Source organism: Melanotaenia boesemani, chromosome 19 (assembly GCF_017639745.1).
Source record: "Melanotaenia boesemani isolate fMelBoe1 chromosome 19, fMelBoe1.pri, whole genome shotgun sequence".
In the NCBI taxonomy this organism is placed as follows: domain Eukaryota; kingdom Metazoa; phylum Chordata; class Actinopteri; order Atheriniformes; family Melanotaeniidae; genus Melanotaenia; species Melanotaenia boesemani.
In genome coordinates, this window is record NC_055700.1 from 8,696,507 (window position 1) to 8,716,294 (window position 19,788).

The 19,788-nt window shown below is 39.9% G+C and overlaps 1 protein-coding gene across 2 annotated transcripts; it reads left to right on the forward strand.

Moving 5' to 3' along the window:
* The first annotated feature begins 218 nt into the window (after positions 1 to 218).
* Positions 219 to 18,003, forward strand: olfm1b (olfactomedin 1b). Of its 2 annotated transcripts, none has more exons than XM_041970367.1 (6): positions 219 to 766; positions 6,741 to 6,890; positions 7,625 to 7,780; positions 10,157 to 10,376; positions 13,769 to 13,875; positions 15,782 to 18,003. In XM_041970367.1, the coding sequence occupies exons 1-6, from the start codon at positions 701 to 703 to the stop codon at positions 16,454 to 16,456; spliced, it is 1,374 nt and encodes a 457-aa protein (XP_041826301.1). In that variant the 5' UTR covers positions 219 to 700; the 3' UTR covers positions 16,457 to 18,003. The 2 variants fall into 2 exon arrangements, with proteins under 2 accessions (XP_041826301.1, XP_041826300.1); XM_041970366.1 differs by lacking the exon at positions 219 to 766 and adding an exon at positions 2,965 to 5,508.
* The last annotated feature ends 1,785 nt before the right edge of the window (positions 18,004 to 19,788 follow it).

Below are 19,788 nucleotides of genomic sequence, written 5' to 3' on the forward strand. Positions count from 1 at the left end.
GTGATTCTTAATCCCAGCCTGCGAAATGATGGATGTAAAGTAAAAACAAACTCCAGCCTGAAGTTATTTTGTTTTTCTATTCGTCACTATATGGAATAAATTTCATTGTAAGATTGTTTACTGTAACCAGCGTGCTGTTATAAGGAATATGTTGTTTCTTTCTTTCTGTGGGAGACTGCCTGGCAGCACATCTTGGAGATGCTGTTCTCTGTGAGTCTGCCAGTTTGAATCTCCCTCTCTCGGCGATGCAACTTCCGCTTTCAGCACCATGAACAGCGCCGTCTCTCATCTTTTTTTTCATCGAGAGCTACACGGCAGCTTGAGGCGGGGAGGTAAACTTTTGCCAATATCAGAGTGAAGGTTTACTGCCGTGTATACGAAGCTGTTAGCGCGTGTTGAGCCCAATGTTCACCACAGTCCATCGTAGCTATAAATAAGTGCGGCCACGACCGACGGGGTAGAAGCACCGAAGATCGGCTCCCGGTATGAAATAAATATGCACAGAGACGATTCCGTGAAAAATATCTGCCGTTATCTGCTACCGGGCTGCTGAGGGATAAAAAGATCATTACAAAAATTAAAGAATCGAGCGACTTGCAGCGCAGAAAGAGAGCCGAGAGGAAAGGCTTCTGTGCGGGGGGACGCGAAGGGACTCGATCTGCATGTGAGACCGCTGGTCCACACACACCGGAGGCAAGAGATGCAGCCTGCGAGCAAGCTCCTGACTCTGATTCTCCTCATCTTTATGGGCACAGAACTCACCCAAGTAGGTTTCTTTTTTATTTCCTTTTTTTGTTATATCCTCCCTCTTCTTGTTGTAAAAGCTACATCTTGAGCTTAATTGGCTCCAGATCTGAATAGAGATTACCAGGTTGCCTCATAAAAGAAAACCCCGGTGAATTAGCCCTTTACTCAGTTTAAATAGATTAGCGGGTGGGATTACATGGTGTGAATACACTGTGCTTGACGGGCGCGGATAGATCCAGAAGAGCCCCACTCCACTATCTCCACCACCAGGGTTGACAAACGGGCCAGATGAAGGGGGAAGATTGCATGATCGGTCAATTTCCTCATTAGTAAATAGTCCTATTTATCAATTGCAGCACTATTCTGTTGTAATATGTTGCCTGTAGCCTCCTCTATAAAGGCCATTACTGAATGATGGGCTGCTGCTCTTTGGTGTTGTAAATCAGGGCTCTACAATCAAATGCAGCGTGTCTCATACAGTAGAGGGTGTTTTGAGCATGCCCAATGACCACAGTGTGCCTTGCTGGTGCCTGTGTTTAGGGAAGAGAAACAATGAATCCAATCATAGAAAGCAAGTCAGCTCAGAAACACTATGGGAAAAAAGAGACAGGTAATAGGATGCATATGTGGGATTGTTTACTGAAATTACCTGCTACACAGCAGCCATAAACATCACATCATAAACATTAGGCTGTCATGCCAGGGAGGGTGAATTTATTTACTGCCAGGCCCTGACACATCTGAACTGAAGAATGCTATTATTTAATTCCCCTTGCTTGAATAGAAACTCATATTTCATTGTCTTCTCTGTAGTGTAAATTCGATCACAGTTGTAGCTGAAGACAAAAAAATAGAAGAGAAAAAAAGTCAAATGTAGAGCATGAGGCCATCAATAAATTCTGTTCCCACTATATAACACGTCTCAAACTCAATAAAATGGGTGTAAAATAGTTTGCTGTGTGTCGCTTGCTATGATAACTAACTTGTCAGAACAATATTTGCAGAACATTGCTTTGATAGAAATATTCCAGAAATCAGTTGATGAGAATGGAGAGTTTTTTTTATGGTTTTCATCAACAGCCTGCTTCTGACATTCATGTGGAATTGCATTTTGATTAAAGCAATAACCTTTCACATAGTTATCCTGCAGTCTCTAATCTGAAATGGACACATTGTGCAGGGCAGCTTCATAGATTGATGGATGCCATGAGGGGGGGGGGGGGGGGGGGGGGGGGGGGGGGGGGGGGAGTGGAAAAGCGAGCTGGTTTCACTTAGGGTTTTGTGACAGTTGGTTCGAGTCCTGCTCTGTACAGGTCATGGCCCACGTTACCGTGTCTGTCTCTCTCTGATGCTTTAAGAATGTGTGTCATGTACTTGAAGGTAAGTCGATATTAGTCCAGAACCTTGCATGTCTGCTGCTTTCCAAGAGAACAGAATGACAAGATACACCGACAGGCTCTATTTTTGCTAACCCCTGCCATTTAAAACCTACAGAACATTTCACTGCAGGAAAGCCAGGCATCTCCACATCTCATCTGAGATTGAAGCCAGATATAGAAGGCGAAAGCTGTATCTGCACAGAAAAGAATGCCTTTCACTGCCAGATTACTCATCAGAAAAAAACCACCCATGCAGTAAAGCATTGACCTCTGATGTTTAACAACGATGCCCTCTTAATGACCGCATTAACCAAATAGTCTCACACAGTTTCAGACAGCGTAAAGGGAGCTCAACTTTTCTTAACATCTGCCTGCAAGAGCAGTGAGACGTCTGATTAGCATCACCCTCGCCTCATTCATCCCGCCCTCAGTCATTCACTGCTGTCCCCCTCCGCTGAAGGATTTGGCAGTTTTTACACTATTTCACATTGAAAAGAATAGTAAGCAGCCAGAGTGGCATCTGCTCCTCACAGAGCTGCTCCCCCATGGCTGCAGGCCCACAACCTAAGTATCTCACTGACACCTGACAAAACAGATGGCACTGCCAGAGCCATGCAACCTAATAATCACCCTGCAAACAATCATCCTAGAAAATTTAGACAAACAACTAAAACAACAACAACAAAAAAAGCTGTAACATACCTGCAGCGCTCTCAGGCTGCATGCATAATAGGAGATTTGTTTTTTATATTAGATTGAGGATTACCTTGGCAGAGTCTCCACTCCAATGCTGCTCAAGTTATTTTAACAGTATTCAAAAAACATTAAAAAAAACACAAAAAATGGCTAGATAAAAACATAAATAAATAGATAAATTAATAGATAAAAAAGTAAACGGATAAATGAATGAGCCTGCTTTTATGTGGGAAACTGAGGGGAAGTTAAACTGCATTCCAATCTGCATGGTGTGATTGGCAGCTGGGGTTGAAGCTATTTATTATTCAGTACGTCTGGCTAAGTGACAAAGCAAAGGAGAGAGAGAGGGTGCAGATGAGGAGTAGGTGGAGGTACGGAGCATTTTCCAGCACACTTCCAGGCTAGAAATGAGATTTTTCACTACCTCATGAACACTTAAAACACCAAATACTGAATGTGACACTGTTGTTATCCAACTGTGTACAGTATAAAAACTCTCAGTACAGCCCAATGGTCCAGTAAAAAAAAAAAACTGCTTTAATGAAATTTTATGATCAGTTTTTATAATGTTGTTGGTCTTTGTTGATGTTTATTATTAGATGTTTCGGCTTTCTTGTTTAGATAAATACATACTTTTTACTGACACCTTATTATTCATTTTTAAAGGTGAAAATACTGGAATTAAACTAATGCAACACAAACTACTTGTTGAAAATTGCTGTGTAATTTCATTGGCATCTCTTTGACATGCTTTTATTTAAACTGCAAGATTTCATAGATACTGTGCCCATTTTTATCTGGATATTTGAGTTCTTTGTAGCCTCTTGATCCTTGTGTAATAGGTGCAACAGAGCACTTCTAAATCTTTGAAAGTCTGGTTGATATGATTGCATAATCTTTTATATTGCATGTATCTTTTCCATTGGATAATCTTTTTATTGTTTTTTATATTTTATAAGTGTGATATTCGCTATTGTTTAATCTCAAGTATTTCACATTAAAGGTGGGTTGGTTTTGAAACCATATGGGATCAACACTTCTCCATATTCATTTAAAACTGTTTAATTAGACTCATGCTGTGCTGTACTAAACTGTTGCTCATTACCTGCAAGTCACACAGACTGGACAGCAGGGCACAGCGATGAGCTACGTCCTGCCAATACCTCGCATTGACATGTGAAGCCACCATAGCAGTAAATTTCCACCTTAAAGGATCATATACTGTAAATGTCAAAGATATAAAGGCAAGAAAAGGGAAGATGATTTAGAAGACATGGAACAGTGTGCAGCTTGCACAAACTGCATCAGTTCTTGTTTACTAAAGAAATGCGTTATAACTAACAGCCTTTGCTTCAGAGTTAAGTCTGGGGTTTTGGAGACCTCATGTGTCATGCATTACTGCAATTCTATCACAAATGTCAGAGCTTTAACCCATAAGCCTGCTTTAGATTTAAGCTCTGGACAAATAAATTGTCTGGTTCTGTTAAACTACTCATACCTACTCTGAAAGATTAAAGAAAAGCATGCATCACAACACTTGCAAATGCACCTAAAATGCACAATACATTAACAAAAAGTCACGTTTTTATGAACCCTGCTCATCGGATTCCAGCAACACCAAGATCAGCTACACGATGGCGCCAGAGTCACACGAATAAAAAACTCACCCTTTTGTTAAAGCTGAAAGCATTCTAGCATCCACCATTAAAACATTCCATGTGCCCTGCCATCTCACTGCCTTTTGTTACACATCCTGCGAGTGTCTTTTGGTGATTGTCATGTGGGCTGTGTAGTTATATATGTTGCAGGGACAGTTTTTACATAGCAAGCTTTTACAGTGCATATCCCGAAGAGGCTTGCATCTAGAGGATGAGAGAACAATTTCATTGTCTGCTATAAATAATCTCTCAGCATCATAGTAGGCTGACCTCAACCGCACTGCTCATTGTCATCCCCTGAGGGGACAGTCGGTGTCGGGCAGCTATGAACGACTCAGGCGCAGTCCAAGATGCTATTAGAATAAACGAACCCCAACCTAGCTGACATCATTGCGTCTGGCGCTATAGAGATCGTAGTACCTCCTCCTTCCTCCTCACATCCATTTGAATCCGCCTGCGTGTGTAGTCAGTGGCACTTAATCAGAGCGCACCAAGTCAGGAGGCGGACCGTCGGGTGAACCAGATAGTAAAGCTGAACTGGAAAGGCAGCAGTGTGCGGGACAACGGAGAAAGAGGAGCTATCCAGAGGACGTTTCCAGCTGCTGCTTTCGATTTTCACGCCCTTCTGTCCCACAGTGGGCCCAGTTTTACAGCTTTGTTTCTGTCCCGATCCTCTTGTCTCGGTCCACTCTGTCGCATCTGACAGTGGTTCCCTTGGAGATGTCCACGAAAAGACGAGACGATCCGAAGTCCCGGTTGAGACATCAAGATGCTCTGGGCAACATGACTCGCCTTCCTTATTTTTCTCCGGAGTCTGTAGAATGAAGAAGGATTAAATCAAATTAAAAAGAAAGAAAAAATCTGATTAGAGCGCAAAGATGACGGTACCTTTGCTGAAGATCGGAGTCGTGCTGAGCACCATGGCGATGATCACCAACTGGATGTCGCAGACCCTCCCCTCTCTGGTGGGGCTGAATACCACCAGGCTAACGGCGGCACAGGGAGGGTACCCAGACCGGAGCACAGGAGTAAGTTTCACAGATTTCCTGTGGCTTCTTTTTTATACTAAAGAAATGTAGAGCATTGCAATAAAATCATGCTCATAAGGTAGCCCATAATTTAGAGTAGAGATTCATGTCATGCCCCTGCAATAGTAAAGACTTGGATGGGGCTTAATAGACTTCCTTTTGCGCTTGATGTTCCTCCGACCCCAGCAACATCCTGTTGGGACACCAGACGCTTGCACCAAGTAGAGAGTTGATTATTATTTTTATTTATTTATTTATTTATTTATTTATTTATTTACTGGTGTTCGTGTAAATGAGAAATTTGAGTCGTGCAGGGTATAACTCACCCTCTGAAACGGCGGGATCCGCTCTTCCTTTCACGATCTGAGTGTGTGTAAATGTGTGAATGAGAGAGGCGCTCAAAGCCAAAACTGCAAAGTCCAAATGAAGCGTTTTGATGTTACCCTCCTGCGCGCTGTCACATAGAAGAAAGCAATAATTACAGCAGTGAAAGCAAAATATATAATAAATGAATTCAGGCTGCAAACTGAATGTGCTGATGTTTATGTGATATTTTAAAGGGATATTTCTACATGTACGAAAGGCATTTTTTTTATTTATTCATTTTTGCAGTGAGTACAGATTAGACAGGTGCACAGTAGTAATTCTTCGTCTCGTAAGCACATCCCCTTCTGGATAATTCAACTGACAGACAGTCGCTGTGAATGCTCCTCTTAGATTTTGTAAGGTCACTTGTTCTTACTAACTGCAGCAATCAGCAGGTCTGTCCATTCATTTTTATCGCTAATGCAGTAATGTATATCTCTCCCAAAGTCGCCCCCCCCCACCCCCTCACACTTATCTCATCAGTAGGTTAAATGAGGTGGTTATGTCTCAAATTCTGACGTCACGCTTCTCACATATCCGAGCTTTCAACACACCCTCAATCTCCTGAATAGTGTGAATAGCAGGGGTTTTTCACTGGGTGCGTTTTTCTCTGCCTGGCTTTAAAATATTCAGTGTTCATGGATAAAATGGGTGGAGCCTGGTGACCCGTGGTGTCCAAATGGTGGTGTCTACACTATGAAGCTTTTGCATCAAAACACTTTAAAGCGGAAAAAGTTGTACTGTCCCATTTCAAAGTCCCTTTTCCATTTTTTGACCTAGTTCCTTACCTACGTTTCAAATTTTCGAGAATAACCATTGACCTTTTTAATTTTTTGTTTTCTTTTTTTCACCCCTTTTGTATTCAGGTGTTACCAGCAAACCCAGAGGAGTCATGGCAGGTGTACAGTTCTGCCCAGGATAGCGAGGGAAGGTGTGTCTGCACTGTGGTGGCGCCCCAGCAATCAATGTGCTCGCGGGATGCCCGCACCAAACAACTGAGGCAGCTGCTGGAGAAGGTAATTATTGGTTAACTACCGGCAACAGCAATCAAAGTCACACAATGCACAGGGTACCCATCTTTTTAATCTTTTTTTTTATTATTATAGTTTCCCACACCAATGCATGCTTGCACACATAGAAGCTTAACCATGTTTGTGGTCACCCAGTCACCTATCTGCCTGTTGGATAAGAATAGAATCATGCTCTAATGAGCTCCCTGGAAACCTAAGGCATCATGGGAGCTGAACACTGACTGAGCTTCTGTTGAACTCCACACACCCAGAGCAACATATCTAATGATGCAATCCAGCTCAATACTCCTACTGGGAGCAATGTCTACCCCATTTAACAAACAGAGCACATTTATAAATAACTGAGTTTGATGGAAAAATTAAGAATATCCAAAATAATGCAATTAGCTAAAAAAAAAAAAAAAAAAAAAAAAAAGTAGCCAGAGCATGCAGACATAATAAAATATTCTTTATGGAAGAATTCTAAAGATTTTGTGTTGTAAAAACAGTTTTGTAGAAAACAAATGTCGTAACAGTATGCATTCTACACTTGCACCATGTGTCTCAGGCCCCTGACTAGTTGGCCCAATATCAGAGTTTGTGAATCATGAATGGCCAAGCCAAAAACAACATATTGCAAGCCTGTTGCATTTTCTCTACAGCTAACACTCTAATTACACCATGTGAAAGTAGGAGAGTTAGTAAATTATTCAGGCTAATGTATATGTATGGCATCCCAGGTCCAGAATATGACCCAGTCCATCCAGGTGCTGGACCAGCGTACCCAGAGGGATCTGCAGTATGTAGAGAAGATGGAAACTCAGCTCCGTGGTCTGGAGACCAAGTTCAGGCAGGTGGAGGAGAACCACAAGCAGAACATTGCCAAGCAATACAAGGTATAGAAATGTTTTCTCTTTTTTTTAAAGCCATTGATCTGTCTGCCATTCCTTCATAGCTGCTCTGTAGCTCATTACTAACAGCACATCATGTTGGTGTTTGAGTGTTTCCACTGTGAAAAAAATAAAAAATTGCCTGAACTACTTGTGCTGCATACCAAGAGATCCATAATGCATGCCTGAAGACGTAAAGTAAACGATTACATCAACATCATGACATTTGATTTGGTGATTGTCTGACAGATAATTGCAAATAACAACTCAACTGTCTCATGTCTTAACCTCAGTTTATACACCTTAAAAAGAAAAACATTGCATTTGTGCTGAAGATTGTAACATTTAATCACATTTTTATTCCTTATGCAAAGGATGGATCTTATAAAAGCAAGAACTTTTGCTGCATCTGTTTTTCTAAACTCTGCAGCATGTTGGTTAGCGGATTTAAGGATCTTTCTGTTGGTGATGTTGCTCAATGACATCATCTTCTCCCAATTATTTGGCACTCCCTTTCATTCAGCCAGTCCAAAATGTGCCTACAACTGTGGTGTGTTGTTTCCACCCATGTCCATGATGTTAAAGCCAAAATAGGCTCATTAAAAGATAGTTGGTCAGATGTTGCAACTTAAGCTATTTATGATAAAATTCTCAGTTTGGGTGCCATCACATATGGCTGAAAAGTGTGGCATAATTAAAATCCTCATATTTTAATAAGTTTCATCCTAATAATTGGAAAAAAATCAGAATTCAGTTCAATTACAGAAGACTCAAGTTATCACACTCAAGCTGTTATGTAACACTTTGGCTTTGCACATTCAGAAGCATAATCCGCAGTAACTCACCTAAAAACAAACATGTAGGTTTTAGAGGGAATCTTAAATCAGCTGGGAAACAAGGACGCTTAATTATATCTAATAATATTTTGTTGGAGGAACTCAAGATACGTTTTCACAAGAGTTCATGGGTCAGTTGAATTAAAATATTATGCAATTCAATAGAATTCTTTGGAAACTGTTAATACAATGAGTGTTTTTCTACAATCACAGTTCCTATACTTTACATCTAAAACATTTAATCTACTACTCAATCCATTTGTTTTCCATCTTATTTCAATGAGTCATTACCATTTTATTAAAAAGTCAGAAAAATAGCAAAAAGTTTCAAGATAATTTAAGTGGATCATTTGTGCAACAAAAAGAGAAAAGGTAAAAAAAAAAGAGAAGAAAAAAGAATTTTCCTCGCATGTAAGAAACAGAAACTAGTTGAAAAAGTATAATTGAGAAATTATTCATAAAATTTTAGCTTTAAGAGTGTGTTTTTAAACATCTGACAAATGCCCAGTGCAAGAAAGGTGTATTTTTACAGCAGCATTAAGCACAAAATCAAAAACATGTTCATACCATTTTACCTGCAGTAATATGTGTATGTGCCCCTGTCATTTCTGCATGCACAAATCCTCACGCTGCCACGCCATGTTCAGTGCATGTGTGCAATTTACTGTAACATGTCTAAGTGCATTATACTAAGTGTGTGTGCCTCTGTGTGTCTGTTAGTTAGGTTAGCAAGCTTTAGCCCCTGTCAACAGTTTGTCATTTTCTTGCTTGCAGGGCTAACTTTAAGACATGTAAAGAGAGCCACAGGGACGAAGAGGCAGGTCAATTCCAGATTCCCCTGAACTGGGCCACAGTACTGAGAGTTTTTGGGCGTCAAACAGTTAATTTATCTTTTTAGCACCATTAAGACTAAGAGACCCCACCCTTCTCCCAAACCAACCCACCACTGATCTCTTCCTGCATGTTACTGCTGTCAAAGTTTTCCATCTAAAAGCTTTTTCCAAGCGTAAATACATGATTTATTATTCTATTCTTATTCTTCTTATTATTAATTGCTGTTATTCATTTTATTTTCCTTTGGCTTTTGTCTATGCATATTTGGTTACTCAACAAATCTCTTCGTAAAACTATAAACGTAAAATTCGAGACACTTTGTTGTGTGTGACATGTAAAAGCATGTAACCCTTAATACGATGTTGCATTTTAAACAATGATGACCAATAAAGAGCTTTCCCAATTGTTGTCAGTGTACCGAGGGCTTGCTTTTTAACGGCTGCTCACTGTCGGGACGGAGCCACCTGCTCTGCTCGTCCAGCGGGTGGAGAATATTCTTCGGGTTTGTTTGACACACACTTGCACAGACAAAACACAGCTATTCACACACAAACACTGAACATGGACACAAACAGCAAAGAGGCAGGATAGAGTTAGTGTAGCCAGGCTTAGACAGGTGTTTTTTTTTCTTCTTCTTTAATTTTCTTTTATGGATTGCGGGTCTCCTTTTGTCCCGCATGACACTCAACCGAGCTTATTCTAATCCTTTCAGGCCATTAAAGCGAAAATGGACGAGATTAGACCGTTGATACCAGTGTTGGAGGAGTACAAAGCCGATGCCAAATTGGTATTGCAATTTAAGGAGGAGGTCCAGAATCTGACGTCAGTTCTAAGCGAACTACAGGAGGAGATGGGTGCCTATGACTACGAGGAGCTCCACAACAGAGTGTCAAATCTTGAGGAGAGACTCCGAGCATGCATGCAAAAATTAGGTAGGCACAGAAAGTTGTTAACACACACTTCCCTTCAAACATGTGCATGCACAAACACTGACTTCATATGTCATGACTGGCCAGAAAGATATCCAGAGGCATATTCCCATTATACATAAAATATTACATTATACAGGAACATCATGTGTGGCTTTGATGCTCTACTAAATACATTTTTCAGAGACAAAAATGAATCAAAATATCATAAAAAGTTATATTTTATGGTATCATTGATCTGTATTTACACTGTCAACATACACTGATAATTGAGCTTGTGAGAGGAAGAAGCATCTGAGGTTACATTTCAATAAGGGTTCAAGTTTCTGGAAAGCAACACCAACACTAAGCATTCATTTTGGAAACCAAACAAAAACATTGACTCCAAACAAGGTGATTTTAAGATGTTGAGGGTAAAATATACCTTGAGAGGAAGGAGCCTTTTTTTATGTAAGGATTTAGGTTGTTTTACCAAATACTCACAAAAAAAAGACATGTTAATATCAGAAGGGGGTTAAACAAAGTGCCACCAAATGGGACATTTCAATTAATCTAGTGTTGCTTCCCCCCGAACACCACAGCAATGTGCAGATAAAGAGGGCTTCAACACTTGCGTGTCTTTGGCTTGATAGTTCTCATCTGAGTCCTATCTTTGCTTTTAGCCCCTGTCTCAGTCTCTTCACACCTCTGTCACAGCCCACAGTGCTAATAGATGCACACCCACATGGTGACTAAGATATATTACAAGAGCAAAGACACTTACATGCGGCACATCACGGGTATATTGTGTCCCTGTTTCAAATTATTCACAGTGCAAGATGACTGAAAGAAATTGGGAAATGCTTTTGGATACAATGCTCGTTGTTCCGTGTGGAAAGCTTTGATTTCCACTATCACACAGTGATTGCAGTTAAATTCAATATATAAAAAAAGTCAGGAAAAGGTACAAACATAATCTCTTCTCACCAACTGCTTCTTGTGTCATTTTTATTTTATTTTTGTCTGCACACACATGCTTATTCTACTGGCATGGAGCCAGAACCCATCCCATGTTTTCATTCCCAGCTCAGTGAACACACCACTCCTCATGTCTGTGGTTAGGCTGCCAAAGACAGGAGAGCAGGGACTTGACTAGAGTGTGTGTGCAAGATCAGATGCGATGAAGGCGAGGTCACCCAGTGAGACTTGCTCAGGCAGAACAGAGGGTGGCTATCCCTTTCATCTTCACACGAAAGCAGAGGCACTCATGCATAGTGCACACAAATACACTCCAGCACACTACCGCCACTCAGATTAAACTAGCGAAGGTCACAAGCCACATTTGCATAAAAAAAAGGAGAAAGAACAACATTAGAAAAATGGAGGAGGCAGTATAAATTCTAGTTGCGAGTAATGGATGGGAACAAGTGATACAGGGTGGTGTTGTGAAGGAGAAAGTGAAGACAAACAGAAAAGGTGAAAGAGAGTAACTAGAGTCTCAACAGAGCTGTCCTTCAAGCTGTTTTGTGCCAGAGAGACTAACAGCCCAGTGGTTGCTGGGACACAATAGCCATCGATCAAGAGGACATGCCAGCTTGCTGGGCAATAATCAAATAAATAAATCTCCCAGTGCTGTTACACTGCAATGTGGAGGCACAGAGAGCTTCAGGCAAATCCAGCTGCTGCACACAAAAACACTGATGAATGGAGCAGGAAGGTCACTCCTTCACATTAATACCTCAGCTACCTGCTCTGCTATCATTGTTTATATGTTCCATTTCTTCAGTGAATTTGATCTTATTACAAACAGCCTCATCTTCAGTCTTTTCTTCTATTTTTATTGTGTAGGCAAATTAAAGAATGATTTTACTTGGATTGGATTGTTGTTAGTTGAGCTTTTAACTGGATCAGGATAGCCTAAGAAAGAAACAAACCTTTAAAGTAGTTTTCCATAACATTAAACACTCATGACGAGGTAATCCAAAAATATATTTACAGACGCTTTTGTGGATATTTTTGTAAATTCTTCTCTCAGTGGAGTCTAATTTCAACCAATCAAACCACTGAAAGAAGCTCATTGCAGGGCGGAATATTAAATAACCAAAATTTCTCATAACTCATTATTTCTAAAACCACATTTTGATTTTGAGGGATATGATGGTCTCTTGTTTTTTTTTTTTTTTTTTTTTTTTTCTTTTCATCAGCTTCAGTTCCCATTAGGTTTTCAATGTGCCCTGCCCTCTGATTCAGGCCAAGCAAATTCAGGCCAAAAGAGGATTAGACCCTATGTGGATCTCCAGAATGCAGATCCATCAGTCTGCCCACTGGCAACCTACAATAGTAATGGTCAACTAAAGATAGAGGCATGATTAGAAAAAATAAATAAATAAATCAACTGCCAATGTATTAATGCAGACTGTAATCCCAGTTAGGGTTACGTAAGGGACTCAGTCCAAACTAGAAATAGTATATACTGCTCATGTGACCATGTGTTTATCTGTCAGCTCCAGCTGAGGTGCAATGTCCACACACTCTCATAGGCACAACATATGCTGTGTGCGCACACACACACACACAAATGCGCCAAAAGAGAGCCACAAGTTAGGTAATGTAAGACAAATTAATGTGTGTCTACTAAGTAGAAAAAGCAAAGCAAAAAAAAGACCTAAACTGTATGAATACAAAATAACATGGCTTTTAACGGCATTGAAGAACACAAACGGTAATAGGGCTGTAACAAAAGGGACTAATGGAAGAGACGCTTTGCAGAGAAAAACACTAATGAAAACCTCAAATGAACAGTCGTCACAGTCCTACTCTTTGAATTAGCTTATTAAACCGATTCATTCCATCCTTGTGATTAGATAAACTTTTCAAGATCATCTCATTGACCTTTGTCTGTGAAAAAGATGTGAAAAAACAGTTTAACAAATGGATGGTCTGGAAATGATTATTTCTTAAAACCGTGTCTCTTATCTCTGCCTGTCCAAATTAGAGAGGCTACGCTAATCTCACCAGCTCTCTGACAGAGAAGACAGAGAACTCAGTGTTAGATTTTTCAAATTTACATTCGCACCTCCATCAACACTAATTAACACAATGTCAGCCTGCAAGTTTCACACAGGAGCAGAATACACAGAGGTTTACCACTTTTTTCACATCTTCATATGTCTACACTCAGACAGTAAAATGGATCAGCATGTGTGAACTGAATAATAAGCAACTCTTGGAGAGTTCATCATGCAAAACAGGAGGCAGATACATAGGAACGAGGATCCGAACTCCCTCTTTCTTCAGGCAAATTAATTTGGATTTAAAGTAAATACAAGTGATTCCTCTGCAGCAGAGTTTGAATTAGGCTAGATACCCAAAGGGGTGTTGTAGCAGATGTTCCCATCTCACTTCTTTCCTTGCAGCTTGCGGCAAACTGACGGGCATCAGTGATCCAATGACAATCAAGACGTCTGGATCCAGGTTTGGCTCCTGGATGACTGATCCTCTGGCACCTGAAGGGGATACACGGGTATGTACAGCACACATCCACATAGGTACCTTTCAGACACACACCCCTTTCCTCTGATCTAAACCTGCTCTCATGACAGAGACATGGTGGAGTTGGTCCAACTTACAATGTTTCTACTAAAAATAGCTGAGTAACTTATAATGCCCACTCTTTTGTGTAGGAGATTGCTAGTTTAAGACGCCTTTTTGTTTTTATTCTCATTGCAATTTTCTATTTACTTCCTGCTTTCACTTGCGAATGGTTTGTAACATTGACTAAGTCTTGGACATGTAGAAACTTATTCAGCTATTACACATTTTATCCTGAGACTGGACTGTACATTTACCTCAGGAGTAGGATGTGGGAGCTAGAAATAAGTAGGAAAACAAGTTGTGCATTTCTGATCAGGTTGGATTAAGTTTGCAATAGGTAATACATTACGTGCTATTTTGCATAAAGAACACTGGGACAAGATGTTAAAATTGACATGCTGGGTTTAATCTTGTGCTGGAAAGGATAAAATACCTCCAACCATTGCTAATTTATTAGTTGTGGGAGTGAAGGTTGATTTTTTTCCCCCTGAGAACAGAAACAAGAGTGGACACTAACCTTCTTTTCAGCTCTACGGATCACCTCAGTGTCTCAACATTTTCTTTAAAGGTTTAAGCATGATAGCCTTCTTCTTTACTGTGTTAGTTCAGATAACTACTTCTGTCATATGTTCTAAATTTCTAAACAGCATCAACATCTGAAGTAGTTACAGCCTGTTAATGTTTGACAAGAACAAACTGGAAGAAAAAGTTAAAACCCTAAACTTTCTCTGTGCTCGCATTCATAATTTGCTTATTAATCTGCTACACAAAAGTTGTACAACCCTGTAGCCATAGTTGACCTCTTTTAAGGAGAAAGCCATAGAGAAATAAAATCACTTCCCATGTAAACTGATCTCTGCTGTTTACCAGCTGATGGCATCTCATTTCCTTTTGCATTGCAGGGCATCTGTTGGCTTAGTTAATGGTTCTTCCCACACGACTATGGTCCATTTAAATAAAATGCAAAGAATAAATCAATATGATTTTCACAAGAAGATGCATTAGACAAGGAAGTGGGGGAGGAACTGGAAAAAAAAAACAAAACAAAAAAAAAACATCTGTTTTCTGCTCTAGATCTATGAGAGAATTTAAGAGACAAAAGTTTGAAAGTAAACTTGAAGAATCAGCAGCATGCAGGACAGTACCTCATGCAAGATAACTGTTTTGACAGCATAGGTGCATATTTCTGAAAAATTTCTCATCAGCCAAAGTGCCGCTGACTAAGGTTGTATTTAGCATGCGGAAGGGCAATTTTTTTTGCTGAAAATCATGAACAGGACAAAGATGTGCTGCACTGAACTGAGTATAATTGACAGAATCTGACAGGTCTCCACTTCTTTTTATCTTTTAGCCTCCTTACCTTATTTATTTATTTTTAGTCATTGAGACATACTTCCTTGATATGAATTATTCTAAGTCAGTCACACAGGATGTACTTCAGGAGTATCAGTCCCAGTGAGATGGAGGAGCTCTAGGATACCCTCCACCGCAGTGACCAGCGGAAAGCTGGGTAAAAGCAGCAGAGACAGGTCTTTTATGTGGAATGATGGGCATTACCCCTATGGGACATGATGTTTGCCATCCTGCATCTGTCTTCTGAACTGTTTGTACTCAGGAGCTGCCGGATCTCAGCCTAATTTGCTCCCTGAAGAAGTCTCAGCGCTTACTTAATTGGAATGCCTGTTGATAGTGTGATTTGATTTATTCCATGTGTGATCTGCATACAAGATTCAGATACTCACAAGGGCACACCGACAAATGATGAGATTTTGAGCTCTGCGGTAATGTTGTGCTTCGCTCTGATTCCTCTGTCTCTTTCTTGTCATGATGTTTAGGTCTGGTACATGGATGGTTACCATAACAACCGCTTTGTGCGGGAGTACAAGTCTATGCATGACTTCATGACGTCGGATAACTTCACGTCCCACAGGCTGCCCCACCCGTGGTCAGGCACAGGTCAGGTGGTCTACAATGGTTCCATCTACTTCAACAAATTCCAGAGCCACGTCATTATCAAGTTTGACTTCCGCACCTCGTCCATCAGCAAATCCCGGCAGCTCGACTACGCGGGTTTTAATAATGCGTATCACTACGCCTGGGGAGGCCATTCAGACATTGATCTGATGGTGGATGAGGGAGGCCTGTGGGCTGTCTACGCCACCAACCAGAATGCAGGCAATATTGTTGTCAGCAAGCTGAATCCCAACACTCTACAGATTATCAAGAGCTGGACCACCAACCACCCCAAAAGGAGTGCTGGTGAGTCTTTTATGATCTGTGGCACGCTCTATGTCACCAACGGCTACTCAGGAGGCACCAAGGTCTACTACGCCTACTCCACCAACTCCTCTACTTACGAGTACATTGACATTGCTTTCCAGAATAAGTACTCGCATATCTCCATGCTGGACTACAACCCACGTGACCGTGCCCTCTATGCTTGGAACAATGGCCACCAGGTCCTCTATAACGTGACACTGTTCCATGTCATACGCTCAGAGGAACTGTAATGGAGATGGATCTAAAACATAAATAAAGACTGTCTGTATACAAATCTCACTATATTCAAAATGGTATCTGCAAAGAAAAAGAAAGACTATATGGCAAGGCCAATCTATTTATAAAATAATAAAAAACCTCAGAGACTACATCATCTATGAATGCAAAATGGTTTGAATGTGCATATGAAGAAAAAAAAAATCTAAAAACGAAGGGTTTCATTCCAAAATGTGATATAGCTAAAAAAGCAAAAACGTTATATCAGTTAATATCACTAAATCAAAACTGATTGTAAGGAAAAAAACAAAAAACAAAAACTAAACTTCTTTGTAAATATATGACTTCTGATTTTAATAGTTACTCTTAGTAGATTCCCCCCCCCCCCCCCCCCCCCCCCCCCTTTTTTTTATAGATGCTACCATTTTCTTGGAGGCAGTTTGTTTTGGAATGAAACTCTTTAACTGTTTGTCGTATCGATAATGATTGTACAAGTAGAACATTTATCAGACTCAAAAGAATGACAACAGATGCCAAAAAAAGAAGAAGATGAAGAAGAAGAGAAAAAAAAAATCACGCCTTTTTTTATATCATGGAATATCAACCTAAGCTCATTCCTGCGGCTTAAGATCTTCTGCAGAAATCCTCTAAGATGAACTTTTCTTCCGGTCGATGGGGGTCCCGAAACAAAGACTGTTACTAATAAACTGTGGGACCCCCAGGTCCTGTGGACAAAAGCAAAGGAGGTCATTCTAGACAGAAGACTTAGCCTAATGGAGGCAATCTGTCATCTTGTTTTTATCAAGTACAGTAGCAAATCTAAAGTCTGTAGAAAAACAACATCATCTAAAAGACCTGAAGGCACTGACTGTTGACAGCGCTGTTTTTCAATCTGATTTTTTTCCTGTGTTGGTGACTATGTGTGGAGGCTTTCTTTGCATGAGTGTTTTCTATCACTCTGGTCTGCTCTTCTGAATGTCTTTAGCTGTATGATACTATAAAAAAATATAAATAAATAAAGGGAAAGATATCAGGTGGGAGGGGGAGTAAGCAAAAACCCCTTTGGGATTTGAGGATTTGCAAGATTTACTTTTTCCTGCTTCTTTCTATTTAGTTTTGTATTTTTTTTATTTATTTGTTATTTCTTTTTCTGTTCTTTGTTCTTTTCAATTATTCTTGTATCACTGTAACTGTTGGCGTCGTTATCGCCTCTCTGTACTTGTTTATTTGGACTGTGTAGGAGGAATCTATCTAGCTCTCACCTCTTTGAAGAAAAAAAAGAAAAAAAAACAGAATGTATGAAGTATTGTATCCTGGATAAGGGAAACTGGATATCTTATCCTTAACTCACATCATGCGCCTGAAGTAGGGAAAGATCTTTTTTAGAAGATAATCCTGTCTCATGTCATGTATTCCCCACTGTTAGTAAAGGAAAATGTTGTTTAAATGTATACCCTTGCTGAGGACAAAAGCTTTTCACTCTTTTTGCGCTTTGCTGGACATGTGTTGTATCTGAAATGAGATAGTTAATGATTCGTGTCAATAAAACAGAGAAATCTGATGCTCTGATTGTTGCCTTAGAAAGCTACAAGCTGCCATGCAACATCACTTTTAGTTTAATTAAAAACCAACTTGTTCTTATTGTTTTTTCATTATAAAATCACAGATTACGCAGAACTTTCCTCTCCTGTGGCATTTAAGTGCATTATGATTTACACATCCTTTTACATTGTTAAAAGGATTAAAATGAAGTTAGCACCATTTTGAAATGACACGTTCCTCGTTTTAAAAATACAAATTTAGAAGCAATGAGACACTTTCACGCAGTTCAATGCACTCAGTCTGACTAATTCAAGCATTAAAATGCTTTAAATTTATATGCTGTAACTGTTTCTGCCTTCCTTACTTGTTTTGATCAAAGCAGTTCCACTGCTAGTTCAAAGCTGTAACTAGAACCAATTATAAGCTGTTTTAGCTGGGAACTGGTTTTGTTTTCCAAATAGGGAATATCACCAGTACAAATTTTAAATACTGATAAAAATAGTTGGAGCTTGTCACATGGTATTTCCAAATGCTAACTGGCACTCGAGAACAGTGATACAAACATTTGTATCACAACTGACTTTAATAAAGCACCTCACAATGTCAGCGTAGTTACAAATACTTTAAATCAGTGATTATAAAAGCAGTTTGATGCATCACATTGGCCAGCATTCACAGAGGTGACTCACAATATAAAACATTAATCAGCAGGAAAATGAGAAGAACCCAAAGCTCATGATTTCCACAGCTGTTTTAACTTTACCTCTTAATTGATTTTTCTTCTCTCGCTTTATAATTAAGCAAAACAAATGGCTTTAAATTATAATATAGCAGTTACAACATTTTTGCTGGTGTGGTTGTTCTACATAATCCTACCCTGTGTCCCAAGACGTAAATGGATCCTTATCAGCAATTCTTTGGAGCTGGAGCAAGCGTTTTGGCAGTCAAAACAGAAAGAATTGCTTCTAAGTCAGACTGTGAATCCAAACCAGCACTAGAACCTAACTGGTAGAAAAACCCTTCATGAAATGATTAGCTGACTCAGAGCACAGCAGAAACAAGGTCTACTTTTGTATTCAAGGTAGTTGTGGTTCCCAAACCATACAAAATTTTCCTAAACCTAACCAAGTGGTGTAGAGGTCATGTATAAACCCAACCAAACACCATTCATTCATTCATTCATTCAGACTGTAATCACTCAAACTTAAATAATCCAGTCATTCTGTCATCCCCGTCATTTGTGTCAGGATGTCTTTTTTTTTTGAAGAAAAGCTGTTGACTTCTTGCTCACTCAACACATTTTCCCCTTTGATCTCCACTCCATTTCACTACCATCCTTCTTATTCTCCCTCATTCTTCAGCCAGTCTATCTTTCCCGCTCTTTACTGCTCCCACTCCCCCACTGCCTCTTAGTCCTCTGATGTTTCAATCGATGAATAAATGATTGCTTCTATTTTCACTCCGAGAGCTTGCCCAACACAAAGTGCTTTGTTCCCCAGAAGGAGAGAGATGGAATTTTGGAGACAGGAAAAAAAGAAAGATATAAACAGAGAGAAAAACATGTTCAACAAAGAGTCCTGCTGCATTTGACATGAGCTGTCACTCAGGAGGAGAATATATTTGCATCTTTAAGCAGTGATTGGGTCATCAAAAGACATAACAGTACTCCCTCTTGCATGCTTATCCACCCTCTACATCACAAGTGCATATGCCCACAAACCTAACAGTTACATTTAATTTCCTCATTTTGGTAATTGGCTTTTTCTTGTCATTTCTTTACCAATATCATGTTTACTCCAGATTT